Below are 27380 nucleotides of genomic sequence, written 5' to 3' on the forward strand. Positions count from 1 at the left end.
CCAGCATCCCCTTCCCCCGAGTAGTCCCTTCTAGCTGCTTCACTACTGGTATCAGCTAAGCCTTCCTCAGACAGGCTCGGCTGCCCCAAATGTATACTGTTTACTACTAGACAAAAAGACCGAGTCACACCGCTTGAATCTGCAGCTGAAGAAACCTGAAGCCTGGAGAAGTCAAGAGACTTGCTCAGGGCTGCTGGACTTCCTGAGTGGTGAAGCCTGGGCGGGTTCAGACACGGCCAATACCCATTTCTCAGGCCCGTTCCCTGACCCACCCCCGAATGTCCACCCCCTTCCCAGGAGGCGGTGGAAGCGCTGACCGGCCCGCTCGGCCGGGGGCCAGGCCAGGACCGGAGCCAGTGTGCCCGCCTCGCCGGGGGCCCACACCTACCGAGGAAGCCGTGTTCTTCTCATTTCTCTGGAGGGTGCACAGCCCGTTGGAGACCTCCAGCAGCGTGGTCGTCCCCAGCTGGGAGCCGCAGGCAATGAAGCACCCATTGTCTTGCACTCGGAGGCAGAAGAGGGCTTCGTCACAGACCTGCTGGAGGGCCAGGCAGACCCGGGGGAGCCACGTCACCCTCTGCTCATCTGGTCATCTGGTTCTTGGGGAGGCTTAAGCCGGCAGCCCCATTCAAACACCCCTGGGGACTTCCCCGACCGATGGGGACCCCAGCCTCAACCCACAGGAGGGTGTCCACACCCTCAAGTCGGTTGCAACACCCTTCACTCCAGCCTCATCTCCCACCATACCCCGCCCACCACACCCACCCCCTCAGTCCAGCCTCACTTCTTTCCTTTTTTTTTATGGCCACACAGATAGGCACGTGGACCCTAGTTTCCCGACCAGGGATCGAACCTGTGCCCCCTGCATTGGAGGGCAGAGTCTTAACCACTGGACTGCCAGGGAAGGCCTTCCAGAGCCCTTTTCATTCTGCAGTTTCCCCAGCCCTGCTCTTTCCCAGGGCCCGAGCCTGCAGGTCTCTGCCCCACCTCTGCTGATAAGATAAGGCTGGCTCAGCTGGGAGGCTGGCTCGGCCCAGGCTTGGCCGGAACAGGCCTGGCGGGAGGAAACGCCAGGCTTCTGAGGGCGTGGATGCACCAGGAGGGGGGTGCACGTGACCTTCAGGCTGAGGGCAGGGTCGCACTGCTTGAACACAAAGTCCCAGATGTCCAAGGTCCCGTCCATCTTGGTGGTGAAGAAAACTGCCGGCCTCACGGGGCTCCAGGCGGCATCAGTGAGATAAGCCATGTGGTACCTGTAGGGAGCCAGGACCTCCAGTCAGGGACCACGGAGGGAGTGGGATGCAGGGAGAGCCTGCTGAGCTGAGACCCTGCTCATCCAGCCCCTCCCCGGCTCCTGGGTCTCAGCCTGGAAGTTCTTCCTGGTGTCTGACTTCTGGCCATGCCAGCCTCACCAGCCATGGTTCATAGTTTGCACTGCAAAGGGCTCTGGTGTTTCTCTATACCTAACTCAAGGGCACAGGCCTGGGCCTGGTCCCCCGGCCATGAGACTCACTTGAAAAGGAGTTGGAGGAAGGAAAATCTGCCCAGAAATGTTCACGCTATTCAGATGAAGAGAGGGCTATACTGCCTACTTGATTTAACCTCGATTTTCAAAGATTTCTACAGCAAAAAATGAAACTGGACCCTTATGTTACATACAAAAATGAACTCACAACGAACTAAAGACTTAAACATATGATCTGAAACCATAAAGCTTCTAGAAGAAAACATAGAGTAAAAGGTCCTTGACAGTGGCCTTGGCAATGAATGTTTGGATTTGGCACCAAAAGCAGAAGCAGCAAAAGCAAAAACAAGTACGTGGGATTGTATCTACTTAAAAAGCTCCTGCAGAGCCAAGGAAACAGTCAAGAGAACGAAAAGGCAACCGAAGGAATGGGGGGAAATATTTGCAAACCAGATACGTAATAAAGGTTTAACACCCCAAATAGAGGAGGAACTCATACAACTCAATGGCACAACAAAATAAAACAACCCAATTAAAAAAGCGGGCAAAGGACACGGACAGACGTTTCTTCAAAGACGACAAACAAACGGCTAACAGGTACGTGAAAAGATGCTCGACATGACTAATCACTGGAGGCAGATAACCAAAACCACAGTGAGATATCACCTCACACCTGTGAGGACGGCTAAATTATTAGAAAAGCCAAAGATGAGTGTGGGTGAGGATGTGGAGAAACGAGAACCCTTGTGCACTGTTGGTGGGGATGCAAATTGGTGCGACCGCCGTGGAAAACAGTATGGAAGGTCCTCAATCCTGTTTCTGGGTCTTTTTTTTTTTTTTTTTTGGCTGCGAAGCATGTGGGATCTTAGTTCCCTGACCAGGGGTCAAACTCACATCCCCTACACTGAAAGCACAGAGTCTTAACCTCTGGACTGCCAGGGAAGCCCCCCCGTTTCTGGGTCTTTATCCAAAGGAATTGAAGGCAGCGTCTTTAAGAGACACCTGCCCCGCTTCCGTGCTCACTGCTGCATTATTCACAATCGTCAAGATATGGAAACAGCCTCAACGTCCATCAACAGACGAGTGGGCAGTTTGAAGCTTATTCCCTTTCTGAAGTCGCTGAATCAAGCTATTTCCAAGCATTAGCTCGGATGTTTGGAGACAAACGTTTTCTCCGTTTTTATGGGTGGAGACACAGAGGCTCAGAGCCCCCCTGGGCTGAGCCCCCCTGTCCCGTCCAGCCCCGGGCCCCGGCACCCCTCTCCTGCCCCAATCTTCCCCTCACTTGGTCCACATGATGGACGACTCCCGGCTGTCCTCTGACCAGATGCGGGCGGTCCAGTCGCCGACGGTCAGGAAGTTCTTTGGGTAGAATGGGTTTCTCTGCAGGGCGTAGATGGGGCCATGGTGGCCTGAGAAGGTGCACACGATCTTCTCAGCCGGTGTCTTGCCCTTTCGGTTGCAGGAGATGACGACGCCTTGCTCGGTGCCCACCATGAACTTGGTCGGCTGTGGAGGGGGTGACACGTGAGTGGAGGCTCCAAGAAACGTCAGCTCAGGGTTAAGCTGGCAGGGAGAGCGGCTTTCCAGGGCCAGAGCAGTGGGACCAGCAGGGTGGGGACCCAAAGGTAATGAAAGTGCCTTTGGTTTAAGCCTCTGCTTGAGCTGTGCCCCGCCCCTTTTGGGGGGCCGCCCCCACTGTTGATCAGCTTGAGCAGATCCCACCCTTCTTTAGCACCTGCTCAAGGGCCCCACAAGTGATGAAGCCCCCAGTCATCTGCTCCCTAGAGCTGCATCACCAGCCCCTCACGCAGCATCATGTGTGCACCAAGCATTTTGCCAAAAAAAAGATCCTGAATGTCTGTTTACACACGAAGTTAATGACTCAATGAACACTGTGACCCATGAGTCCAGAAGAGCCCCCTCCAGCCTCCGGCTTCTACTCACTGCAAACCCGGCTTCATTGTACATCCATGTCTAATGATTGTTGCTGGACTTTTTTGGTTGTTTGCTCTTTGCTTTGTTTTTTAAAATGTATTTGGCTGTGCTGGGTCTTCGTTGGGGCATGCAGGATCTAGTTCCCTGACCATGGATTGAGCCTGGGCTCTGCGTTGGGAGTTCAGAGTCTTAGTCACTGCACCACCAGGGAAGTCCCTCCATAGCATCTTTACTCACAACAGCTCAGAGGTAAAAGCCACCCAAGTGTCCGTATGAATGGAAAAACAAACTGTGGTCTGTTCACGCGTGCGTGTGTTAGTCGCGTCCGACTTTGTGACCCCATGGACTGTACTCGCCAGACTCCTCTGTCCGGGGGATTCTCCAGGCAAGAACACTAGAGTGGGTTGTCATCTCCTCCTCCAGGGGATCTTCCCGACCCAGGGATCAAACCCACGTCTACTGTGTCCCCTGCATTGGTGGAGGATTCTTTATCTGCTGAGCCATCGGGGAAATTCCATAAATGGGGTCGGGGGGAGCGTTAAAGGAAAGTGAAGAGAGAAAGCTTGAGAGGCCCAGAAAAGTAAGGAAGAACGCCAGCTCCGGGGCCCCTCGGTGGGGGTGAGAGTGGAGAGCTCCGCCCTGCAGCCAGAGCCCTGGGTTTGATTCCCAGCTGCTCCCTGCTCTGGAGCACGTGACTCACCTCCCCACTAAGACTCATTTTGTGTATCTGCAAAGTTGGGATAATGCTAATCCCATTAGCTTACAAGACGGTCATGGGTGATTACACAAGCTCATCGCATCAGCGTTACAAGGGGCCAGGGGGCCAGCACATGGTGCCCACTCATCGACAAGGCGGGGTCAAGTGGGGACCAGCGATGGTGTGGTCACTGCGTCTAGCACTCGGCCTAGAAGTCTCTGATTCCAGGACAGAACCTTTTTCTGAGTCCTCCCCACAGAGCCCGGGGCTTGGGGGGTGGGGGATGTCCAGTAAAGTTGTCATCCACCTCCCCCACCACATTCATCCCCCAGCTCTGAGGCCAGAGCCTGTCCACCTCCTAAGGGCCTGGGAATGACATCGGCCTGGAGGCAAACCAGTGGCGATCCCAGGAGGGGGTCAGGCCAGGAGCCATCTGGGAAGGTCATTTTATTGCTTTGGAGGGAATCTTCATTTGAGCTTCCAGAAGCCTCCCTCCTTGGACACATCCACAGGACTGCTTTGCTGTTTCTTCTCATTTGTTTTATTTTTGGCTGTGCTGAGTCTTCGCTGTCACTCGGGTCTTTCTCTGGTTGTGGCGATCGCGGCCCACTCTTCGTTGCGGTGTGTAGGCTTCTCACTGCAGCGGCGTCTCTCGTGGTGGTGCACGGGCTCCAGGGCACACGGGCTTCGGCAGTTGCAGCAGGTGGGCTCAGCGGTAGCAGCTCCCAGGCTCTGGAGCGCAGGCCCAATAATCGTGGCACCCGGGCTTAGCTGCTCTGCGGCATGTGGGACTGTCCCAGATCAGGGATCGAACCTGAGTCTCCTGCATTGGCAGGTGGACTCTTTACCACTGAGCCGCCTGGGAAGCCACTGTTTCTTATTTATTTTTCTTCTATTTTTTAGATTATTTATTTGGCTGTGTTGGGTCTTAGGTGCAGCACTCGGGCTCAGGAGTTGCGGTGTGTGGGCTTAGTTGCCTTGTGGCATATTGGATCTTAGTTCTTGGACCAGGGATCAAACCTGCGTCTCCTGCATTGGAAGGTGGATTCTTAGCCACTGGATCACCAGGGAAGCCCTCTGCTTTGCAGTTTTTTTGCTGCTCCTCCTCAGTTACTAAATGCCATCATCAGTTTGCCCAGGAGCCTCCTCTGATCTCATTTTCCTCTCCAACATCTCGTCTTTCCCCCCAGCGGGTGAGCTGCCAGCCCAGGGCCCCACATGAGGACATGAGTCAGGGACAGAGGCAGAGCCTGGGGTCTGGATGCTAATCCTGGACAGGGCTCTTCTTACAGCATGGAGCGTCTCTGGAATCCCGTGCAGTCAGAAAGCTCACCTTCTGATCAGCAGGGACACTGGCCAAATGGGAACTTGGTGAATTAAAGGGGCTTTCTGCCTCTACTCTGCTGCCCCCTGCTGGAAAGTGGTTGCAAAGACCACACAGGTCTAGGAGGCCCACAGAGGACCGTCGAGAGCACAAGGTAAGAAGCAGCCTGGGGCGCACGAGCGTCTGACACAGCAGCCACGGGCCTGCCCTCGGCTCTGGCTGCCCCGGCCATGGAAGGTGGGAAAGGGAGAGCAGGGGACACCCACCAGAGTGGACTCGAACTCCAGGGAGATGGCCCCCAAGGCATTCTCCAGATGCTCCTTTTTGGTGATGTCCATGATGACAACCTCGGTGGGCTCGCTCAACTTCCGGATGTCCCACCACATGACCTGATGGGAGGAGGAGCCGACTTTGAGGCCTGGAGTCCCACAATTCTTACCCCCTCCACTTTCCCGGGGCCAGACAGTGGGTGTCAGACACCCAGCAACCGAGGGAACAGGCGTGTTTTGAGAATTGCTCTTCTGGTCCGTAGTCCTGTCTGATCATCAGTCCTGGGCAAGCTCCCTAAAATCCAGAAGCAGGCGGCCTCACCACAGACCTACTGAGTGAAAACTGCCAGGTGTGGGCCCTGGAGTCTGTATCCTTAAAGACCCCTCACGATATGGCAATATATAGCAACATTCAAAACGCACATATGCTTTGACCCATAAATTCCACTGCCAGGAACGTATGTGTATGCAGGGTGTATGCGTTTGCTTCATGGGTATGCGGTAATCTATATGCAAATACACTCTGTGCAGAAAGACAAGTATCGTATATTAACGCATATATGTGGAATCTAGGGAGAAAATGGTACAGATGAGCCTATTTGAAGGGCAGGAACAGAGATGCAGGCGTAGAGAAGGAACGTGTGGGCATTGGCAGGAAAGGGGAGGATGGGACGAACTGGGATAAATGCACTGCTGCGTGTAAACTAGATAGCTGGTGGGAACCTGCCAAATGGCACAGGACGCACAGCTTGGTGCTGTGATGACTTCGGTGGGTGAGCTGGAGGGAGGCTCAAGAGGGAGGGGATATATGTATCCATATGGCGGAGCCACTCTGTTGTACAGCAGAAGCTAACACAGCATTGTAAAGCAATTATACTCCAACAAAAAAATTCAACCCCTCCAACACACTCTTGGCTATATTTTGGGTAACTACAAACTATTAAAATCCACTTAAATAAATTACAGCATATCCATAATTTATTAAGTCCTTAACAGGCAGGGGGCAGCACTTGATGAAATATAAAATCATCTTTGAGACATGCCGAATGAAAAACATCAAGTGCAAATCAATGTGCAAGGTGCGCAGGAAGAGTGCAGAGATGCACACGTCTGCTTTGTATGCGGACACCGAGCCTGGAGGCAGACGGAGAGGCTGATGTAAGCGGGCGCCACAGGAAGGGGGACTGGGAGGCTGAAGGCAGCGGGGAGGACGGGCTTCACCGCCTGCCCTCCTGTACCTTTAGGCTTGTGTTCCACACTCATCTTTACCTATCGCTCAGTTTTACAATAAAATGCAAAAGGAGGCACCCCGATGGGGGACCGTGAGACCACTGCTGCTCCCCACTCCCTGCCCCTCCAGCGCTCGTACCTGCCCGTCCGTAGATGCCGAGAAACACTCTGTGCCCGTCTTCGACTGCAGCCAGATGGTGCCGTACACAGGGTCTCGGTGGCTGAACTCGATGGTGGACAGCTCTGCCACCAGGCTGCCCTTCCGCGTGTCCCAGCAGGCTGGTGGGGAAGGAGACAAGGAGGTAGTGAGTGCTGGGGGTACAGGCTTCCTGTCTTAGCGCAGGGAGCACGGGATCGGGGGATGCTGCTTGTCTTGGTTTGACAGGTACGGGGCTTTTTTAAGAATCAGGGCTAAGTTCAAACCAGCCTGAGTTTCCTACCAGCCCCTGAAGCTCGCTTCATTCATTCCATCAGGGCCCCTAACATGTAGTGAGCATCACGCTGGGCCCCGGGGAAGCCACTGGGACTCAGACAGGCACAGTCCTTAGGAGACGGAAGGGAAATCTGCCAAGTTACAGCCTGTGCTGTGATTGCTCCAGGGGGAGACACAGGGAGGCAGTCAGGGAAGGCTTCCTGGAGGAAGTGAGGAGGAACTAAGATCGAGGAGGAGCTTCAGGATGGAGGGAGGCAGGAAAAGAGAGAGGAGCACCTCCATCCTGGGGAAAGTAAAAACACTTAGGCAAATCTCTCCTGTTGGATTCATTCATCCCCTTTTTGCCTCTGTACCTCTGCTGCTGCTGACCGGAAAAGAAACTCACAGAGGGAGATTATCCTTTCTCTGGATTCATTATTAGGACTTCATCTCTTCTGCTTTACCAAGAAAGACTCAACGCTTATCTATATATATTTTTCTGTCCTGATGGATTCTGTCTTCTTTTTCCCACGAGTGTGTAGTGAGGATCCACCCTGTTACTCAGAGCTGTTTCTAGGAAAGCTGGTTTTGTAATACAACAACAGAATCATGATCCATAAATCTCGATTTATGGAATCCAAGTCTAAGGCATTTGGCCCTGCACCAGTCTGGCCCAGAAAATAGGTTTTCTTAGCTCAGCTTGCTCTGCTCCGGCAAAGCAGCGCTTGAGGGCAGGTCCCACTGTGTCTTTCTCATAGACAGCAGAGCCCAAGAGCCTGGGCTGGTCTGGGCTGGCAAAGAAAACCACTGAAGGGGGTTAGGAGTGATGAGCAAGGCAGGGCTCCTGAATAAACCACGGCCAAGTGACTCTGTTTCTGTCTTTCAGAGCGCCAGCACCCAGATAAAGCTGCAGGGAGATTGATGGGCTTCCCTGGTGGCACTAGAGGTAAAGAATCTGCCTGCCAGTGCAGGACATATAAGAGATACGGGTTCGATTCCTGAGTGGGGAAGATTCCCTGGAGGAGGGCATGGCAACCCACTCAAGTATTCTTGCCTGGAGAATCCCATGGACAGAGAAGCCTGGCGGGCTACAGTCTATGGAGTCACAAAGTGTCGGACACGACTGAGCGACTGACATTTTCATTTGATGGGAATCCACTTCTATTTCATCACAGAGGGGCTCCCTGGAGGTGGGGGCAGCAGGTCTAAGAGGGAGGTCAGAGGTCTCAGGAGGCCAGGAGGCATCCTGACCGTGTAGAGTTTCTGGGAAGTTTCCCAGCCCTTCTAGCTCCTACTCCTGGACAGAAGGGGACCCCTCATCATGCCTGGTTGAGTCCGGCCTGGGGCGCAAACAGGAGGATTAAGAGTTTGGCTATTCCAAGGCCAGGGGTGGCCAGAAGGCAGGAAACTTCAGGGCCATGGAGACGGGTTTCTTCTGAGTTCACATGGGATCTAAACATCAGTTTTCTGGGTGTCCTACCAGCAAAAATAGCAGAGCAAGGACCTCTGAGAATTCTCTCTTCCATAAAAGCCATGAGAATGTTGGCAAAATCGATGATCAGAATCAACTTTTTCAGAACTCCGGAAATTAGCCAAAGGCTGGCCGCAAATCAGAGTGTTTATTCAAGAAAAATAGCTGAGTCTTGATAAGAACAGTAAGTTTTGTTGCATTTTGGCTTGCCCCAGTTAAGATGCTATAATCTCCGGTTCTATGATAGCCTTGAAAAATAACTCTCTGCCTTCCTGTTAAAAACCCAATATCTTGGCAGCCACAGGATGGAGCAGAATGGAGCTGGAGCTCTTTCAAAGTCTCCTACTCAAAGAGTTGTTGCTGTTTGACCTGTCTAGGGGTTCCCTGGAAGACCCCCTCCCCGTTTGCAAAGTTGTCTGTATTCAGCTTGACTCAGAGCTTGCCCAGGGAAAAGGGTCTTTTTAACAAGTCTGTCTTGAAAATAGTTAAAATTGCAGGCAACTGATTAACTCTGCAGCGTCCGGAAGTGGTGGATAACAGGTGGGGCAAACAGTAGGCTAACCGAAAAGCTTCAAAGGCAAAGCCGGAGAGTGAGCGGTTCATAGGGGTTTTGAAAAGCTCTGATGTGCTCCCGGGAAACTAGAAGCTCCCGGGGCTGTGCGCACACCTTTGCTGCTGTTCAGTCACGTCTGACTCTGTGACCCCGTGAACTGCAGCACCCAGGCTTTGTTATTTCCCTCACTATTCACTCCCTTCACTGTTTCCCAGAGGTTGCTTAAACTCATGTCTGTTGAGTCTGGCACTGGCATCACCATGCCATTCAACCATCTCACCCTCTGTCGCCCCCTTCTCCTCCTGCCCTCAATCTTTCCCAGCATCACTGTCTTTTCCAGTGAGTCAGATGCTCACATCAGGTGGCCCAAGTACTGGAAGAACTGGGAGGCCCTCAGCTCTCACCTCTGGCTGACCTGCAGGCTCGGTGGGGCGGCTAAGGCAAAACTGACAACTGCCCGGCTATGTGCTGAAAGTGTGCTCGAACGCGCACAGAGGCTTCCAGGAAAGTCTGCAAAAGTTTTTGGCTGTAGATGGCAACAGGCAGGAAACATTCGTCTCAAGTGCACGTGGAATATTCTCCAGGACAGATCCCATAAAACAAGTCTCAACAGATTTTTAAAGACTGAAATCACAAAAGGTATCTTTTCTTACCATAATAGAATAAAACTAGGAACACCAGTAACTGAAGGAAAAGTGGAAAGTTTACAAATATATAGAAAGCAAACAACATATTTCTAAATAACCCGTGGGTCAAAGGAGAAATCAAAGGGAAATTAGAAAATACAAAATGCACGAATATGGAAACACAACATACGAAAACTTAGTGTAGCTAAAACAGTGCTTAGAGGGAAATTATAACTTTAAACATCTGTATGTTTAAAAATCTCAAATCGATAATCTAACCTTCTACTTTAAGAAATTTAGAAAAAGAAGAACAAGTTAAACCCAAAGTAAGCAGAAGGAAGGAAATAATAACGATTAGGGTGGAAATAAATGAAATGGAGAATAAAAACCAACTTAGAAACATCAATAAAACAAAACATAAAGTTGGTTCTTTGAAAAGAAAACAAACTTTACCAACCCCTATCTAGACTGACCAAGTGAAAAAGACAGAACACTCAAATTACTAAGATCAGGAAAGAAACAGGAAACGTTACTGCCAACCACACAGAAATGAAATGACTATAAGAGAATGAACGATTACATCCCAACAAATGAGATTACCTGGACGAAACACAAAAATTCTAGAAAAACACAAGCTATCAAAACTGATCCAAGAAGAAACAGAAAACACAAGAAGACCTGTAACACATAAAGAGGTTGAATTTTCTCTTTTAAAACCACCAATAAGGAAAATCCTCGGACCAGACGGCTTCACTGGTGAACTCTACCAAATATTTAAGGAAGAATGAATATCAACTCTTCACAAACACTTTCAAAAAAAAAAGAAGAAGAAGAAGAGGAAGAACCACTTCTCCAGTCACTCTGTACGGCTGGTATTACTCACACTCATCACCATATATAAGGGCTTCCCAGGTGGCGCTGGTGGTAAAGAACCCACCTGACAATGCAGGAGACACAAGAGACGCAGGATCTAACCCTGGGTTGGGAAGATCCCCTGGAGAAGGAAATGGCAACCCGCTACAGTATTCTTGCCTGGAGAATCCCATGGACAGAGGAGCCTAAACAGCTGCAGTCCATGAGGTCGGAGGGACAGGACCGAGCAACTTAGCACACGTTACCCACCGTGTCAGGTAGGCTCTCCTGACCGCCTCTCCCGAGATGGAGCTCCCCAGTGATCTCACCAGCCTTTGCCTCTAGTTGCCTTAGCCTGGCTCAGGGAATGCTGTGTGCTTAGTCGCTCAGTCGTGTCTGACTCTTTGTGACCCCATGGACCATAGCCCGCCAGGCTCCTCTGTCCGTGGGCTTCTTCAGGCAAGAACACTGGAGTGGGTGGCCATGCCCTCCTCCAGGGGATCTTCCCCACCCAGGGATCGAACCCACATCTCTCCCATTGCAGGTGGATTCTTTACCTTCCGAGCCACCAGGGAAGCCCTGGTCCAGGGTAGGTGCAGTAAATGTTCCTTGACTTTACTCGACCTGTATATTTTCTTAACCTTTAATTTTGAATGAACTTCAGACTCACTTGAACTTTTACAAATGAAGACACTGATGCTGCTGCTGCTAAGTCGCTTCAGTTGTGTCCAACTCTGTACGACCCCATAGACAGCAGCCCACCAGGCTCCCCCGCCCCTGGGATTCTCCAGGCAAGAACACTGGAGTGGGTTGCCATTTCCTACTCCAATGCATGAAAGTGAAAAGTGAAAGTGTAGTTGCTCAGTTGTTTCCAACTCTTAGTGACCCCATGGACTGCAGCCCACCAGGCTCCTCCATCCATGGGATTTTCCAGGCAAGAGTACTGGAGTGGGGTGCCATCGCCTTCTCCGGAAGACACTGATGAGGCAGCAGCAAAACTTGTCTCACCTTGACGCCTGAAAGCTTCAGGAAGTACCCTCCCACCCCGACTTTGTCCTCCACAGCAAGCCTGGTCTGGCAGGTGGACCCTGGCTGGACCGCAGCGGAGCCTGCCTGCCTCAGAGCCCGGGGGAGATTGGGCTGGAACCTGGTTAAGCACCCGGGTGGCGGTGGGGGAAGTCCTTCCTTACCGATCTGCCCGTTGTAGCAGCCTGCCAGGAGCACGTGGGAATCTTTGGGGTTATACTCCAAGGTGACAAGAGGAGACGACGGCTTTAGGGTGATTTCTGGCCTGTTGGGGTTTTCTGTAAGACAGAACAAAAAATATATATACTACCAGACCTGGAAAGAAAAGGACAGAGTCAAACAATTCAACCCCTTGTCCAGGTCGGGGGCGGTGGGGCAAAGCTAGGAAGCCCCTCTCCAGGCTGCAACCTCTGGTCCTCAGTGACCAGCCTCTAGCCCTAGAGGCTCTTCTACAGATGTTATTTTTTGGGAATCAAGTGTGTGTGTGTGTGTGTGTGTGACTGTCATTCTAATCCATCTCCCAGGTCGGTATAAAATGAGCTTTTGACCCTAAGGCTTTTACAAAACGCTAACTCTCCCATGATTTCTGTGAACCAGTTGCCCTGTCTGTACAGCAGAGAGAATGATGGAGGGACAATAATGTCAGCCCACGGCGGGCAGAAAGAGTTCGCTGAGCGGCTCAAAAGTGGAAAGTGCTCAGCTCCGTGCTCGGCACGCACACCGCTACTAAGAGCTAATGTTCATTTTCACGATGACAGCGACGAGCGACGTCTGAGAGCGTGGAGCCCCCGTCACCTGGCCCCTGCCAGGCTCCGCTGGTGCAGTGAGCCCCTTCGTCCACTGTGGGCCCTGCTCCCGGGTGGACACACTGCCCTACTGGCCAGGAATTAGGGACAAGTGCCCGGACAGGCAGGACAGGGGGGTCCCCTTCCCTCCTCCTGGGTCCCTTCTCAGACTGCTGGGGACTCTCTGATATGCTCTTCAGGGGCCCAGAATTGGGACTCCAGGTCTGGTCTTGAAAGCCCTGATTCAGGATCTGGAAATGAAGGGAGTTCCTGCTTCTGCTGTGGCTTCTCTTGACTGCATCTGAACCCAGGCAGGGAAAGGACAAGACCTTGGCTTCCTCCAGGCTCCTGGGATCCCGGCGCGGGACCAGCCCCCCGACAGGCCCGCTTCTTCCACCTCCCCCCGAGCGTTCGCTGGCCTCTGCCCGGCTCCCTCTCCTTCCCGGGTCCCCAGGCCCCTCTGCGCCTCACCCAGGTCCCAGATGTACGATTCGTTGCTCATGCCCTCGGGTGCCCGTTGAAAGTTCAAGCAAGAATACGCCACTGCCAACTTCCTGTTGCCATCGGGATGCCAGGAGACGTGTGTGGCTGGCCGCTTAATTTCCTGGGGGTCCCTTTAGAGGAGGGTGAGAGGGCAGAAGGCCAGAGTGTCTGGCTCCCCAGACTTCCTATTCATATTTGCTCATTTTTTTTCTTAAAAGAATTCAAACGTCTTTAAATATTCACTAGGAGAAATTTACTTTAAAAACAAAGCCTCCAGGACTCCCTTAATTGGAAAACTGATCTCACAACCACAAAGAAAAACTAATAAAAAAAAGAGAGAATGAAAATAAAATTTTAAATTTCGGTCTGATGTCTTCATTTGCTGAAAGTTCTGAGCCTGAGGCTTGAGCTCTCATTAATATTAAACTATGAGGGAAGATGAAGAATCTGGCTCTTTGGTATTTGCCCAATTGAATCAAAAACTTCTGTTCACACAAAAGGCTGCATGCAGAGGTTTATAGCAGTAGTATTTGCAACTGCCAAAATCTGGAACCAACTAAGATGCCCTTCAGTAGGTAAGTGGATAAATTGTGGTACATTCAACATTGTTATTACTCAGCATTAAAAAGAAATGAAAAGAAATGAGCTATCAAGCCATGAAAAGACATGGTGGAAACTTAACGCACACTGCTGAGAGAAAGAAACCCATCTGAAAAGGCTATATGCTGTGTGGTTCCAACTATACGACATTCTGGAAAAGGCACAACCATGGAGTCATACAAAGCTCAGTTGTTGCCAAGGGTTTAGGGGCAGGGAGGGAGAAATAGGTAAAATACAGGGGATTTTAAAAATATATTTTTGTTACTTGGCTGCACTGGGTCTAAGTTGTGATACAAGGGATCTAGTTCCCTGACCGGGGATTGAACCTGGGCCCCATGCGTTGGGAGTTTGGAGTCCTAGCCACTGGGACCACAGAGGATTTTTTTTTTTTTTTTAATTGAAATATGTTGATTTACAGTGTTAGTTTCAGATGTGCAGCAAAGGAAATATATATACACATATTTTTTTCAGATTCATTACCATTTAGGTTATTACAAGATATTCAGGGGCTTCCCAGGTGGCTCAGTGATAAAGGATCCAACTGCTAATGCAGGAGACGAAGAAGACACGGGTTCAATCCTGGGTCAGGAAAATTCCCTGGAGTAGGAAATGGCAACTCACTCCAGTATTCTTGCCTGGGAAATCCCATGGGCAGAGGAGCCTGGTGGGCTACAGTCATGGGGTTGCAAAGAGTTGGACACGACTGAGCGCACAAGATAGTGAATATAATTCCCTGTGCTGTATAGCAGGTCCTTGTTATTTATTTATTTACATATAGTTGTGTGTATCTATTAATCCCAGACTTCTGATTTATCCTCCCCCTTTTCCCTTTTGGTAACCATTTTTTTTTCCTATGTCAACACAGGGGACTTTCAGGGCAACGAAACTATTCCGTGTATTGGCATCTATGACACCAAGAGGGAACCCTAATGTGAACTACAGACTCGGGGTGTGCTGGAGGCTGAGCACATCCCCTCAAACCTCCTGTGTTGAAGCCTAATCTCCAGTGTGCTGGTATCCGGAAGTGGGGCCTTTGGGAGGTGATTAGGCTGTGAGGGTGGAGCCCCTCTGAATGGGATCAGTGCCCTTACAAAAGAGGGTCGAGGGAGACCCTCACCCTTTCTGCCTTGTGAGTTCTCAGCAAGAAGGCAGCTGTCTGTGAATTATTAATAAAAATCGGGCAGTGAGAATTTTGAAACACCCAGAGGTCAGGACTTGGTGCTCTCTCTGCTGCAGGCTTGGATTCAATCCCTGATCAGGGAACTAAGATCCCACAAGTTTCGAGAAGCAGTTAAAAAAAAAAAAAAAAGAAAGAAAGTCCTCACGAGACACAGACTCTGACCCTGCTGGCACCCCGCGCTCAGACTTGCATCCCCCAGAGTGATGAGGGATGAGTTTCAGTTGTTCGTAGGCCACCCAAGTGATGGTATTTTGAGACGGCAGCCTGAGTGGACTAAGGACAGGGCGTAACGATGTCAGTGTTGCGCTCTGATGTGACAAACGTCCCACCTACGGGGTGGGGGAGGCAGGAGACGCTGCTGGGGGGAGAGGCCCTGTGGGTGGGGGAGGATGGGCGTGTGGGAATTCTCTGTACTCCCTGACCCGTTTTGCTGGGGACTAAAACTGCTTGAGAGACTGCTTTGGGAAAGATCCAAGGTGTTCTCCTTGCTTGTTCCAAGTAATAATTCTTTCTTTCTTCGGGGAAAAGAAACAACTGCTCAAAAAAAATTAGCTCAATTTGGTGGCTCAGACGGTAAAGCGTCTGCCTACAATGAGGGAGACCTGGGTTCGATCCCTGGGTTGGGAAGATCTCCTGGAGAGGGGAATGGCAACCCACTCCAGTGCTCTTGCCTAGAAAATTCCACGGACAGAGGAGCCTGGTGGGCTACAGTCCACGGGGTCGCAAAGAGTCAGACACAACTGAGCGACTTCACTTTCACTTTCAAAAAATGAAAGGGGAGAGACGATGTGTAAGAGTGAAAAAGGATTAAAGACCTAATGGCCTCACATGCGGACTCAGAGGGGGAAGGTGGGGGGAACTGAGAGAAGAGCATTGACACATACACACCGAGACTAGCATGCGTAAAGGAGCTGGCAAGTGGGAGCCTGCTGCACAGCACGGGGAGCTCGGTGATGGCCTAGAGGGGTGGGACTGGCGGGGGCAGAGAGCTCCAAGAAGCAGGGGATCTGTGCATACCTATGGCTGACTCACTGCACTGTGCAGCAGAAACTAAAGAAAAAGACGTAATGATCCCAAGCTGACACTTTGTCATGGGAGTCATTGGAAGAAATGAACAAAAGAGGGAAATGAAATAAGTTTCTGGTCGTGTGACTCATCCACTTCACTCCTCCGTGGGGGCGCGGCTAGACCAGCAGCAGCACAGGTTGAGTCCCGTCCTTGGCTGGGTCACCCACCCACTGAGAGCCCTGAGCACGTCTCCTCCCTGGGGCCAGGTTCCTCGTCTGTCAAACGTGGAGGTTGGATGTGATGATTTCTAATGCATCAGCCCTCTCGGGTATCCATACGTAAGGTCAGATCCCAGCAGGGCTGGGGCATCAGAGAAGACGGCCTCTGCCCTGCCCTGGTCCCTCTCTTGCATGCCCACTGCTAGAAGTCTGCAGCGCCCACCATGACTCAGACCTGGATCATAAGAGTCCTTGCTGGTCGTGCTCGGACTGGGTCAGACACTTTCCAGGTGGCAAAATGAGTCCTCTAGAGTTGGCATTTGATGCTGGTTAGTGGCTTCCAAAGTCACAGGTTTTCTCTGCATATTCGAGAACACACACCTGCACGTATATACGTACATATACATATATGCACATAGACATGCACATATACATAGGTATATTTGATTTTCTTTTTTGGCGCATAATTGCTTTTCAGCATTGTGTTAGTTTCTGCTGTATGATGAATTGATCGGCTACATGTATACAGACATCCCCTCCCTTTTGGACTTCCCTCCCACCCCTCGAGGCCATCACAGAGCACCGAGCCGAGCTTCCTGTGCTTTATGCGTGATCATGGACACACGTCAATCCCAGTCTCCCGCTTCACCGCCCTCCCCTCCCTGCACCGTGTTCACAAGTCCGCTCTGACATCTGCATCGCTACTTTCCTGCCCTGCAAAGAGGTTCATCTCTACCGTTTTTCTAGATTCCACATACGTGTGTTAATATACGATATTTGTTTCTCTCTTTCTGATTTACTTCACTCTGTATGACAGACTCTAGGACCACCCGCGTCTCTACAGAATGACCCTATTTCCCTCTTTTTAGTGGTTGAGTAATATCCAAGACTCTTGAGAGTCCCTTGGACTGCAAGGAGATCCAACCAGTCCATTCTGAAGGAGATCAGCCCTGGGATTTCTTTGGAAGGAATGATGCTGAAGCTGAAACTCCAATACTTTGGCCACCTCATGTGAAGAGTTGACTCATTGGAAAAGACTCTGATGCTGGGAGGGATTTGGGGCAGGAGGAGAAGGGGACGACAGAGGATGAGATGGCTGGATGGCATCACTGACTCGATGGACGTGAGTCTGAGTGAACTCCGGGAGTTGGTGATGGACAGGGAGGCCTGAGGTGCTGCGATTCATGGGGTCACAGAGAGTCGGACTGAGCGACTGAACTGAACTGAACTGATATATGTACCACATCTTCTTTATCCATTCATCTGTCATTGGACATTTAGTTTGCTTTACCTAGGTGTATTTTAAACAAAAAGTAATGCTTTCTACACACGGTTCTGCATCTTGATTTGGTTTGGTTTCACACAGCAATCTCAGAAACTCTCGCCTAAGGAGCTGCCTCATTCGTTCAGTCAGCGTGTGGACAAAGCAGAATTGCCGGAACCAGACCCTACTGATGGGTTTAGTGTGCTCCCAATCTCTGGCTAGTGCACACTCTGCTGCAGTGAATATCCAGTGATCTCACACACGTCTCTGGGCTAAGCTTCTGTCACACTGCTGTCCTTGGAGGTTATTCCAGGCAGACTCCCAAGTGCTTGGGACAAGGGGCTTTTTTGCTCACAGTGCATTCAGATCACGGATGTCTGGTGCTTTGGCCCTTCCCCACACAGTGTGAATCGACCACACGTGTACTCAGCTTTGCAAATTTGCTTTAGTCTTTCCTGAGACGGACTCTCTCCTCCCTTTCCACCCACCAGGCCTGCCTCCAAGGTAAGGACCACTTATCTACTGGGCATTTGATTGCTCTGTCCCTTATTTAGCTCAGAGCACAGAGGGCATTATCCCCACGGCATGGAGTGATGGGTAAGGGGTCCCCTTGGAAGCACCCATCCACAGGGGTGACAGAGGTTGGCCAGGCACCTGCCTGGCTACAGAGGTACCTGAAAACATTGATGGTTTTAGCTGAAGGGGCCTCGTCCGTCACCTCCACCGCATCCTCGTCGTCAAAATACTCCTGGTAGATGTCGATGGCGTTATTCTGCTTGATACAGTGCTCCATGATCTGCGGGGGACACAGCGGGAGTCCTTAGTGGTAAAGGGAGGTCCTTTCAGCCTGACCAGGGCTGAGATGGAGTCTGGGAGGGATGAGAGACATCCCGCAGTCTTTTCCCTTCCTTCCAGGCCACGAATGTTCAATGGGGGCAACATCTACCCCACAAAAGGGTAGAAATTGGTTCATATTGTTTTCAAATTGCTTCTTGGAGGTAAAATAATATCACCTTTTTTTTTTTTTTTTTGTACAAAGCACAGACATACATTTTTTGGTTGTTGCTCAGTTGCTAAGTCGTGTCTGACTCTTTGCAACCCCGTGGACTGCAACACGCCAGGCCTCCCAGACACACATATAGTACACCTTTGGTATTACATTTTCACTGGGGTGGGGGAATGTCTAAAAAGGCTTATTGAGAGACAGCAATGAAAAAAAGGTGAAGAAACACAGTTCCAGCCAAACAGAATTAGTAGCCACTCTGTATATGGCATCCATCTCTTGTTTCCTCCATCCAGAAGGCCCTCCCCCATTATTCCAAATGTCCAACAGGGAAAAACCCAAGCTCAAGGGCCTCCTCCTCCAGGAAGGCTCCCCTGATACCTTCAGCAGGAAACCAACTCTCTCTCCTCATGGGGCAAATAGCAAAGCATTTCTTCTCTTACAGCCTTCCTTTCAGTGTGAGATTGTGTGGTATGTGTGTGCTCAGTGGTGCCCCACTCTTTGAGACCCCACGGACTGTGGCCCACCAGGCTCCCGTGCCCATGGGATTTTTTCAGGCAAGAATACTGAAAGGTGTTGCCATTTCCTACTTCAGGGGAATCTTCCCAACTCAGGGATTAAACCTGTATCTCTTGTGTCTCCTGCACTGGAGGTGGATTCTTTACCTGCTAACCTGCCTGGGGCTGCTGTTGCTACTAAGTCCCTTCAGTCGTGTCTGACTCTGTGCGACCCCATAGACGGCAGCCCACCAGGCTCCGCTGTCCTTGGGGTTCTCCAGGCAAGAACACTGGAGTGGGTTGCCATTTCTTTCTCCAAGGCATGAAAGTGAAAAGTGAAAGTGAAGTCGCTCAGTAAGTGTCCGACACTTTGTGACCCCATAGATTGCAGCCTACCAGGCTCCTCCGTCCATGGGATTTTCCAGGCAAGAGTACTGGAGTGGGGTGCCATTGCCTTCGAGCTGCCTGGGGAGCCCCTGTTAATACTGTGATATCTCTGTTTTTGTCTTTGGCCTCCAGTGGCTCACAAACTCTTTAGGGTGGGATATATGTGAATTTCATTTTTGCAATCTTTACTGCACCTGGCAAAGGCTAGAAGCTCCATCCAAATGTGCTGACTGAATGAATGAATGAATGACCCCTATTGGCAGGTAGCTGCTGGCTAGGGCTCCTTTGCCCGGAGGGTTTCCCACTTTCCCGATTCCTCCTAAAACCTGTTCAGTCCTTGGACTTCCTTGCCTTACCCTTGGGTCTGCTGTGTGGACCTGTCTACCTGCTCCCAGACCGAAGGTTCCACATGGTACCTGGTGCCCTGCCTCAAGGAGCTAGCTGCTGAGCCTGACGTGCAGCTGGGGAAGCAGTTGTGGCTGAGACCCTGACCGAACCGAAGGAAGCCTTACCGAGCCCAGCTGCATGATGGCATTGATGTAGTTCTCATCCTTCTCCACCTTCTTCCGGAAGCGGATCGTCTGCTCCAGCTCCAGGGGGTTCACATCCTTGGGCCAGCCGCCCTCGATGTGGTTAACCCCCCGGGTCTCCATCTCAAAGCGCTCTGTGTTGGCCTAAACAGAGAGTCACAGGTGAGAAGAGCCTGGCCCTGGTGGAAGCGTGTTTCTGCAAACCAGAGTCCCGGGCTCCCGGGTCCCTGGGCTCTGCGTGTTCGGGGAGGGCCTCGTGAGGTACCCTTGACCAGAGCCACAACGTCTTCAGGTACCAGCAAGGAACTTTCTGGTCCTCAGGTGGTCACAGGCGGCCATGAACGTGCCAGCCTGTGGAGTTAGTAACAGCCACTTTGCAGTTGATGCCGGTGGCCAGGAGAAATCCAGTTCTGACCTAACCTCAACCCTAAAAACCCAGAGGAGCCCACCAACCCATCTGCTCTGTGAGACCCCAAAGAACAAAATGACTAATCTACCATTTACAGTGAGACGGGAATCAAAGCATAGTACACTTGAGAGATTGGATTTGCTTTGCTCCTTCTCCGTTGTAGCGAGGCATAGATGTAGTTTTGCCCTTTAAACTTACCTCCTGCCTCCTTTGCAGTCCCCTCACCCTGCATCTTTTCAACTGTGATAAAACACACATGTGCTTCCCTGGTGGCTCAGACGGTAAAGAATCTGCCTGCCAATGCAGGAGATGCAGGAGACCCAGGTTCGATCCCTGGATCAGGAAGATCCCCTGGAGAAGGGAATGGCTACCCCACTCCAGTGTTCTTGCCTTGAGAATCCCATGGATGGAGGAGCCTGGAGGGCTACAGTTCCTGGGGTCACAGAGTCAGACACGACTGAGCAACTAACACTTTCACACAATACACATAACATCACATCTACCGTTTTGGGACTTGCCTGGTGGCCCAGTGGCTAAGACTCCGCAGTCCCAACGCAGGCAGGGGGCCTGGGTTCAACCCCGGGTCAGCGAACTAGATACTGCATGCCACAACTAAGAGCCGGTGCAGTCAAATTAATACACAAAGATTTTTAAAAATAAAATCTACCATGAAGTGAGGTGAGGTGAAGTCGCTCAGGCATGTCTGACTCTTTGCGACCCCATGGTCTGTAGCCTACCAGGCTCCTCTGTCCATGGGATTTTCCAGGCAAGAGTACTGGAGTGGGTTGCCATTTCCTTCTCCAGAAGTTCTTCCCCACCCAAGGGTCGAACCCGGGTCTCCTGCAGTGTAGGCAGACACGTTACCGTCTGAGCCACCAGGGAAAATCTACCATTCTGACCATTAAAAAAATGCTCAAGTTAGTGGCATTAAGAACATTCACAATGTTGTGCAATCCTGAGCACTATCCAGTTCTGGAAATTTCTCAATACCCCAAATGGAGATCCACACTCACTGAGCTCTCACTCTCACTTCCTTTTCCTTTATAAGCCATTTCTCACGAAACCTAGATGTCTCAACAGGGCGGAGTCACTGGCCTTGGAGACCCCAGCGTGGCATGGAATTTATGGCTGTTGTCTTGTTTAGGAAGTTCCTGTGAACAAGACTGCTCTGGCCCCAGTGACAGCAGCTCACCCTGGGAAAGCAGGACAGTCAATGTGTTTGAACTGGAAGTTATTGGAAACACTCATCATGTGTTTTGGCCAAATCAGTGTGATTTTCATGCCACTGATTTAGGAATATGACAACAGGGTCATCCCCTCAGTCTAATCTTCTCTGGGCAGTTGTTGACATAATCAGGAGCTGATCACCTACTTTGGACAGACCAGGAGAAATCTTGGGTTTTGAACAGCAACATGACACTCAGTTCTCTTATCTTAGAGGCACCTGTGACCAGAACGTTCTATGGGACCATTTCTTTTTCACGAGCTGGGCGGGTCCTGTAGGTATGAATCCCTAGCCCCCTCAGATGCCTCTCCCAGCTGTTGTTGTTGTTCAGTCGCTCAGTCGTGTCTGACTCTCTGCGACCCCATGGACTGCAGCACGCCAGGCCTCCCTGTCCCTCACCATCTCCCGGAGTTTTCCCAAGTTCACATTCACTGCATCCGTGATGCTGTCCAGCCATGTCATCCTCTGACGCCCTGTTCTCCTGCCCTCAGTCTTTCCCAGCGTCAGGGACTTTTCCAGTGAGTCGTCTGTTCATATCAGATGACCAAAATACTGGAGCTTCAGCTTCAGCATCAGTCCTTCCAGTGAATATTCAGGGTTGATCTCCCTTAAGATTGACTGGTTTGATCTCCTTGCTGTCCAAGGGACTTTCAGGAGTCTTCTCCAGCTCCACAGTTCAAAAGCTGCACCAAATGCCTAAAACAACTCTAGCAAGAGTCTTAGAGGGGAGGCCAGAGAGAGGAGATCTTGATTTGCATTCGCCTGGCCCGGAGAGTGGTTGGTACTGGGGCTTGTCCTGACCCTGGGCACCAAGCTGGGACTGGGGGTGATTCTGCCCTCACACATCCCGCATCCGCACTGGTCCACTGGCTTCCCATGGGAATGGAGTCACGCAGTCCCACTTACCAGCCCTGACCCACAACCCTGCCAGACCACACCTCCACTGGCCTGACCCTTGGCTCAGGGACCCACCTCATGTTCCGACATGCTGGTGGAGCACTGGATGCCCGTGTCCACCGGGTTCCGCTCCACAAACTGCTCGGCCAGCTCGGGGTTGGGCGGGATGTCGATGTTCAGCTCTGCCTGGCGGTCGGAGAAGTTGCATTGCTTCCCAAACTCACTGCGTTTCTTCACATATACGTACACAATCTCCATGGTAGCGGCTGCTGCAGGGACGGGGAAGGGTGTGTGCTGAGGGCCTCCAGCTGGCTACCCCAGTCTCCAGGAGCCCCACCACTGCGGGCGGCTCCGTGTTTCCTCTCTGGTTGTAGGGGGAAGGCTCCTAAGCGATTTGTCCAGATGCTGAGCTGCATTTGAAGAGAATAATCTATGGAGTGATGACTACAGGCTAAGCGTTATCTTGCTTGGTTCTTACAGTTGCCCTCTAAAGTGGACAGTGAGATCACCAGTCCACTTTGGAGGAATCTGATATTCACAGGTACCCAGAATGCCTTGCCCAAGACCACAGAGCCAACAAGTGTTGCTGCTGGTCAACCCGACTCCAGAGCTCTAACTCACAAATGATACAGTTTTGCTGAGCTCATATGATTATCCAGAGGCAAGGAAGAAATATCGATGGTGATTATGTTGAATTAAATTCCCTGCAGCACACTGGACCTGACAATGACTTCACTTACTCTGTCAGAAAACATTTGTTAAAACCATGAATAGGGACTTCCTCGGTGGACCAGGGGTTAAGACCTTGCCTTCCAGTGCAGGGGGTGTGGGTTTGATACCTGGTCGGGGAGCTAAGATCCCACAGGCCAAAACCCAAAACATAAGACAAGCAATAGTGTAACACATTCAATAAAGACTTTAAGAATGGTCCACATTAAAAAAAAAAAAAAACCTGAATAGTCAAGACAGAGTGATATGCTGCCATAAGGACAGACACTTTGATCAATGGAATGGAATTGAGAGCTCAGAAATAAACCTTTATATCTATGGTCAATTGATTTTCAATGAAGGTGCTAAGAACACAATGCGGAGAGGATGATCTTTTAAAAAGATGATGCTGGGGATGCTGTACATTCACAGGCAAAAGCATGACCCCAGGTTCTACCTCGAGCCATACAAAAAGATGACTCAAAATGGATCGCAGCAGGGTGGGCAGGATTCAGTCCCTGATCTGAGATCCCACAGCCAAAACAAACAAACGAAAATACAGTAGTGCTTCTCAACCTTGGCTACACACTTAGAAACACCTGGAGGGCTCTGGAAAAAACCATGATGCTCAGGCTGAACTGCAGACTAATTAAATCATAATCTCTCAGCATGCAGCCAAGGATGAGAACCACCAACTTAAAGTGAGGGCTCTTAATCTCACAACCAACATTTCTCAAATCTGGAATGTCCCTTCAAAACATAGAGATTCCCAGCCCCCTTCCTGTAAACACTGGTCTACATGTCTGAGATGAGGCTTAGACATTAGTACGGTCACTCCAGATGACTATTAGGACCAGATATGCATCTGTTCTTCCTCCCCCAACTCCAGGGCTTTAAGGAACCAGACAGGTGGGTCCAGGCTGCTGTCCCCCGAGATTTAGGGCCAAGAGTTCTGTGGCAGCCTAGAAGCATGTGCCTGGGTGGCCTCAGGCCCTGGAGCAGCTGGGACGGGGGTGAGGGCGATGAGGTTAAGGTTAACTACGAGGCCACTTTGCATCCGCAGGTGTTGTTTGTTGGAGACGGTACCACCGTCCCAACTGCCTACTTCTCAGCCCCAGTACAGCTCATTCTCCATCAGACTTGCAGGGAGCAGTATTTTTCACTCTTTCCTGTGGTTTGGCAACTTTTCTACACCCAGGAAGGGTAGGAGCAATGGCTTGGAGAACAGAGGATGGGGACAGAAGCACGGATGACAGCAGGTTGCCCTAAGGGTTTATTTTTCATGGACAAGAGTGAGCCTCGTGGAAAAGCGTGCACACCCAGTGAGCATCACCCTGGCCGCCAGCACATTGCTGAACTACACAGCAGGGCTGCGCCTGCGTCCCCGCCCCTCCACCTCCCAGCGCTCGCCCCCAAGGACTGCAGACTCTGGTAACTACAGGCTGCTTATCCCTCCCTCTGTTAAGAGACAACTGCCACGAGACGGCCAGCTCCTAGGGGACACAAGGGGTCTTAAGAGCACGAGGTAAGCCTAGGAAGACAAAAATAGCCTCTTTAGCCCAGATCATATTGTTAACAGCTTTGCTTTCCTTCTTGGTGCTTCCCAAGGCCAAGCCAGGAGCGAGAACAGAGGCATTGTTTTCTATCTGGAGGCAGACAGAGGAGACATTTAAAGGCTGGCTGGGTGATGGGAAGACAGCTCATTCAAGGACCCAGAGCAGGCTCTTTCTCACAAGCTGGTGGAGCATGAAGATGAATGGTGAGGTCAGAGCTGGGGGGTGGTCTCAGAAGGTCTCTCCCCACCCTGGTGAGACAAGTCTCACAGGCTGGGCTGCGCCAAGCAGCGCCTGAGTAAGGCTGTCTGCAAAGGGGGCTTCCAGGGGAGGCAGGAGCCGCCTCGCTGCCCTCTGGGACTTTGGGGGAGGAGATGCCACCCGTGGGAACCTCAGCCCCACAAGCATCTCAAACACAAGACCATGTGGAATTAGAGACATGCTGATCTGAATGCCAAATATGCAACCGCCTCCGACATCCTGGGGCAGTCATATCAGAACCTTCACCAAACATAAAAACAAGACTTGGCTTGTGCAATGATAATGAGGGAAGTGATTCCTGGAAAGAACCTCCTTTGGCTTCAGAGAAAGGGAGAGATGAGGGACTGGTGGGGGTGGCTGAGAAGTTCAGTGTAGGAGCTTCACGGGCAGGCAAGTGGAGGTGGCCACCTTCCGCACCACTGGACTCCCTGGTGTCACAATGGTGACAAGGCCTCTCCTTCTTCTTGTCCCTGGGCAGTCTCCAGTCTTTGTGCTGTGTCTGGCTGGACACAGGACTGTAGGGGGAGGGACTTCCTGCCCTCTTTCTTCTGTCTATGCACCTTCTGGAACTTTGGTCATAAAGGACTCACTCGCCTTCAAAAGTGGCTGATCTCCCTGGGAATTCCTTCCTCTGCTCCACACTGGGGTCAACCTGGGATGAGCTCCAAGAGGTGGAGGATGAAGACAGCCAGACGTGGGAGGAGGTCCCCAGACCCGGAGGGTGATGTGGGCCTGTGTTTCCCTGCTCTGCCCACTACAGCACTGTCCCCTTGAGCCAAGACTATGGTCTTTTTTTTTTTTTGATGTAGTGCTAATAGTCATCGGGCTTCCCTAGAGACTCAGTGGTAAAGAATCCACCTGCCAATGCAAGGGACGTGGGTTTGATCCCTGGGTGAGGACGATCCCCTGGAGAAGGAAAAGGCAACTCCAGTATTCTTGCCTGGAAAATCTCACGGACAGAGGAGTATGGCGGGCTACAGTCCATGGGGTCACAAAAGAGTCAGACACAATTTAGTGACTAAACAACAACAACAGCAATGAATATTCATTAATAATGACAGTCCACGAGAGTAATGGTTCCTAATTAGAAGACTGTGGTCCTCTGTTCACTCCCATCCCCAGTGCCTGGCACAGAGGGGGGCCCCCTCCTCCCTTCGTCACACGCTGAACGTGCGATGTGACCCCAATCCGCCAGGACGCTCGCCTAGAGGTCTCTCCCCTACTCCTCCTCTTCTGATGTGAAAAAGTCCAGCAAGCTAACGATGTAAGACGGAAACACTGGGTCTGAAAGCTGGGAGAAGAATGCACTTGTGTGGTTGAAGAGACATAAACTGTGAACTTGTTGCAGGAAGAAGGAACTAACCCTGCGTGTGACCTTCAGCACGATACCCTCCGGGCATCCGGATGGAGACCCACTCCGGGGCTGAGGAATAGGTGAAAAGCTGCAGAGGACCACCCCTGCAGAGGGGCTCAGTAACTCTAACGCCCTTCCCTCCATTCTTACCAGAAAGCTCTCCTCTTCACCGGGCCGGCCGCCCACCACCCCAGCCCCAGGCTGTATTTTCGATACGGGGGGGGGTGGGGTGGGGTGGGCGGCGCTGTAAACCCTTAGGTCTCCCATCCCCCCACCAGGAGACTGATCGCATCAGGACCGGACTGGCCGCAAGAGGTGCAGGAGGCAGGGTGTTTGGAACTTGCTGGGTCCTGGGACTCCGGGAACATCGGGGGCAGCGAGGACCGATTGGCGGGGGACCCCAGGAGCACTGGTCCATCATCCGGCAGAGCTGGCCCGGAAGGACGCCCCACGAGGAGCTTCTTGCACTAGAGGTGTTTCTCACCCTCTGGGGCTATTTTTCACTCTCCAGTCTTCTCTTCAGCCGCGGACATCCTCCCCGCGTCCGCCCCTCAACCTCGGTCGGTTCCTGCTGCCGCTAGGGAAGCCCCCGAGTCGAGGATCTGGCTCCAGCGCTTCTCAAACGGCTCCGGAGTTTACTCGTTGCCTAGCAACCCTGGCCGGGCCCAGGACGCGGGGCTGCGCAGCGCGGAAGGAAACCTGGAGCACGTGACCCTCCCATCCCGTTAAGCCACGTCTCCGGTCCCTCCTAAATTAGTCAAGCACCGGTAACGATAAACGTATGTAGGATCTTTGCCAAGGCGCTTATCCAAGTCCACAAATATGCATTTGGCAAGATTCTTAGAAAATGCAAAATGTACTATTCAGCGCTCCTAGGAGTCCTGAGCCCTGGGTGAGGCTCTGTTATTGATTTGCTCATGATCCAGAAGGTCAATTCCACCCCTTTGTTCAGTTTCCTTGTCTGCTAAATGGGAATTAGAACCCCCAGCTTCCTCTCTGTTACCATAGCCCCTGCATATTGAATAGTAAGCTTAAGTCTGAACCACTCGACCAGGAAGGAAACTCCTATAAGGTAGGGGCTGGGTGTTTCCACAGCTTAGCTCTTGGTTGCGGATGAATGAACGAATAAAATGAAATTTCTCCTTAGTTAAGACA

The 27380-nt window shown here is 51.4% G+C and overlaps 1 protein-coding gene across 2 annotated transcripts in view; it reads right to left on the reverse strand.

Moving 5' to 3' along the window:
• DNAI2 (dynein axonemal intermediate chain 2) overlaps nt 1–26864 on the reverse strand; it is a 30023-nt gene extending 3159 nt beyond the window's left edge. Inside the window, exons 1-11 of one of the 2 annotated variants that reach the window (XM_070774151.1) lie at nt 26710–26864; nt 22425–22615; nt 19801–19962; nt 18076–18197; nt 13120–13262; nt 12028–12141; nt 7063–7202; nt 5691–5813; nt 2751–2974; nt 1118–1253; nt 389–535 (exon numbers count right to left, since the gene is read on the reverse strand). In XM_070774151.1, coding sequence (XP_070630252.1) covers nt 389–535; nt 1118–1253; nt 2751–2974; nt 5691–5813; nt 7063–7202; nt 12028–12141; nt 13120–13262; nt 18076–18197; nt 19801–19962; nt 22425–22607 — 1494 coding nt within the window. In that variant the 5' untranslated portion in view covers nt 22608–22615; nt 26710–26864. Of the gene's footprint in view, nt 1–388; nt 536–1117; nt 1254–2750; nt 2975–5690; nt 5814–7062; nt 7203–12027; nt 12142–13119; nt 13263–18075; nt 18198–19800; nt 19963–22424; nt 22619–26709 lie in introns of both variants that reach the window. The other variant, XM_019982511.2, reaches the window with a different exon arrangement.
• Nucleotides 26865–27380: the final 516 nt, after the last annotated feature.

This window comes from Bos indicus, chromosome 19 (genome assembly GCF_029378745.1).
Source record: "Bos indicus isolate NIAB-ARS_2022 breed Sahiwal x Tharparkar chromosome 19, NIAB-ARS_B.indTharparkar_mat_pri_1.0, whole genome shotgun sequence".
Taxonomy (NCBI): domain Eukaryota; kingdom Metazoa; phylum Chordata; class Mammalia; order Artiodactyla; family Bovidae; genus Bos; species Bos indicus.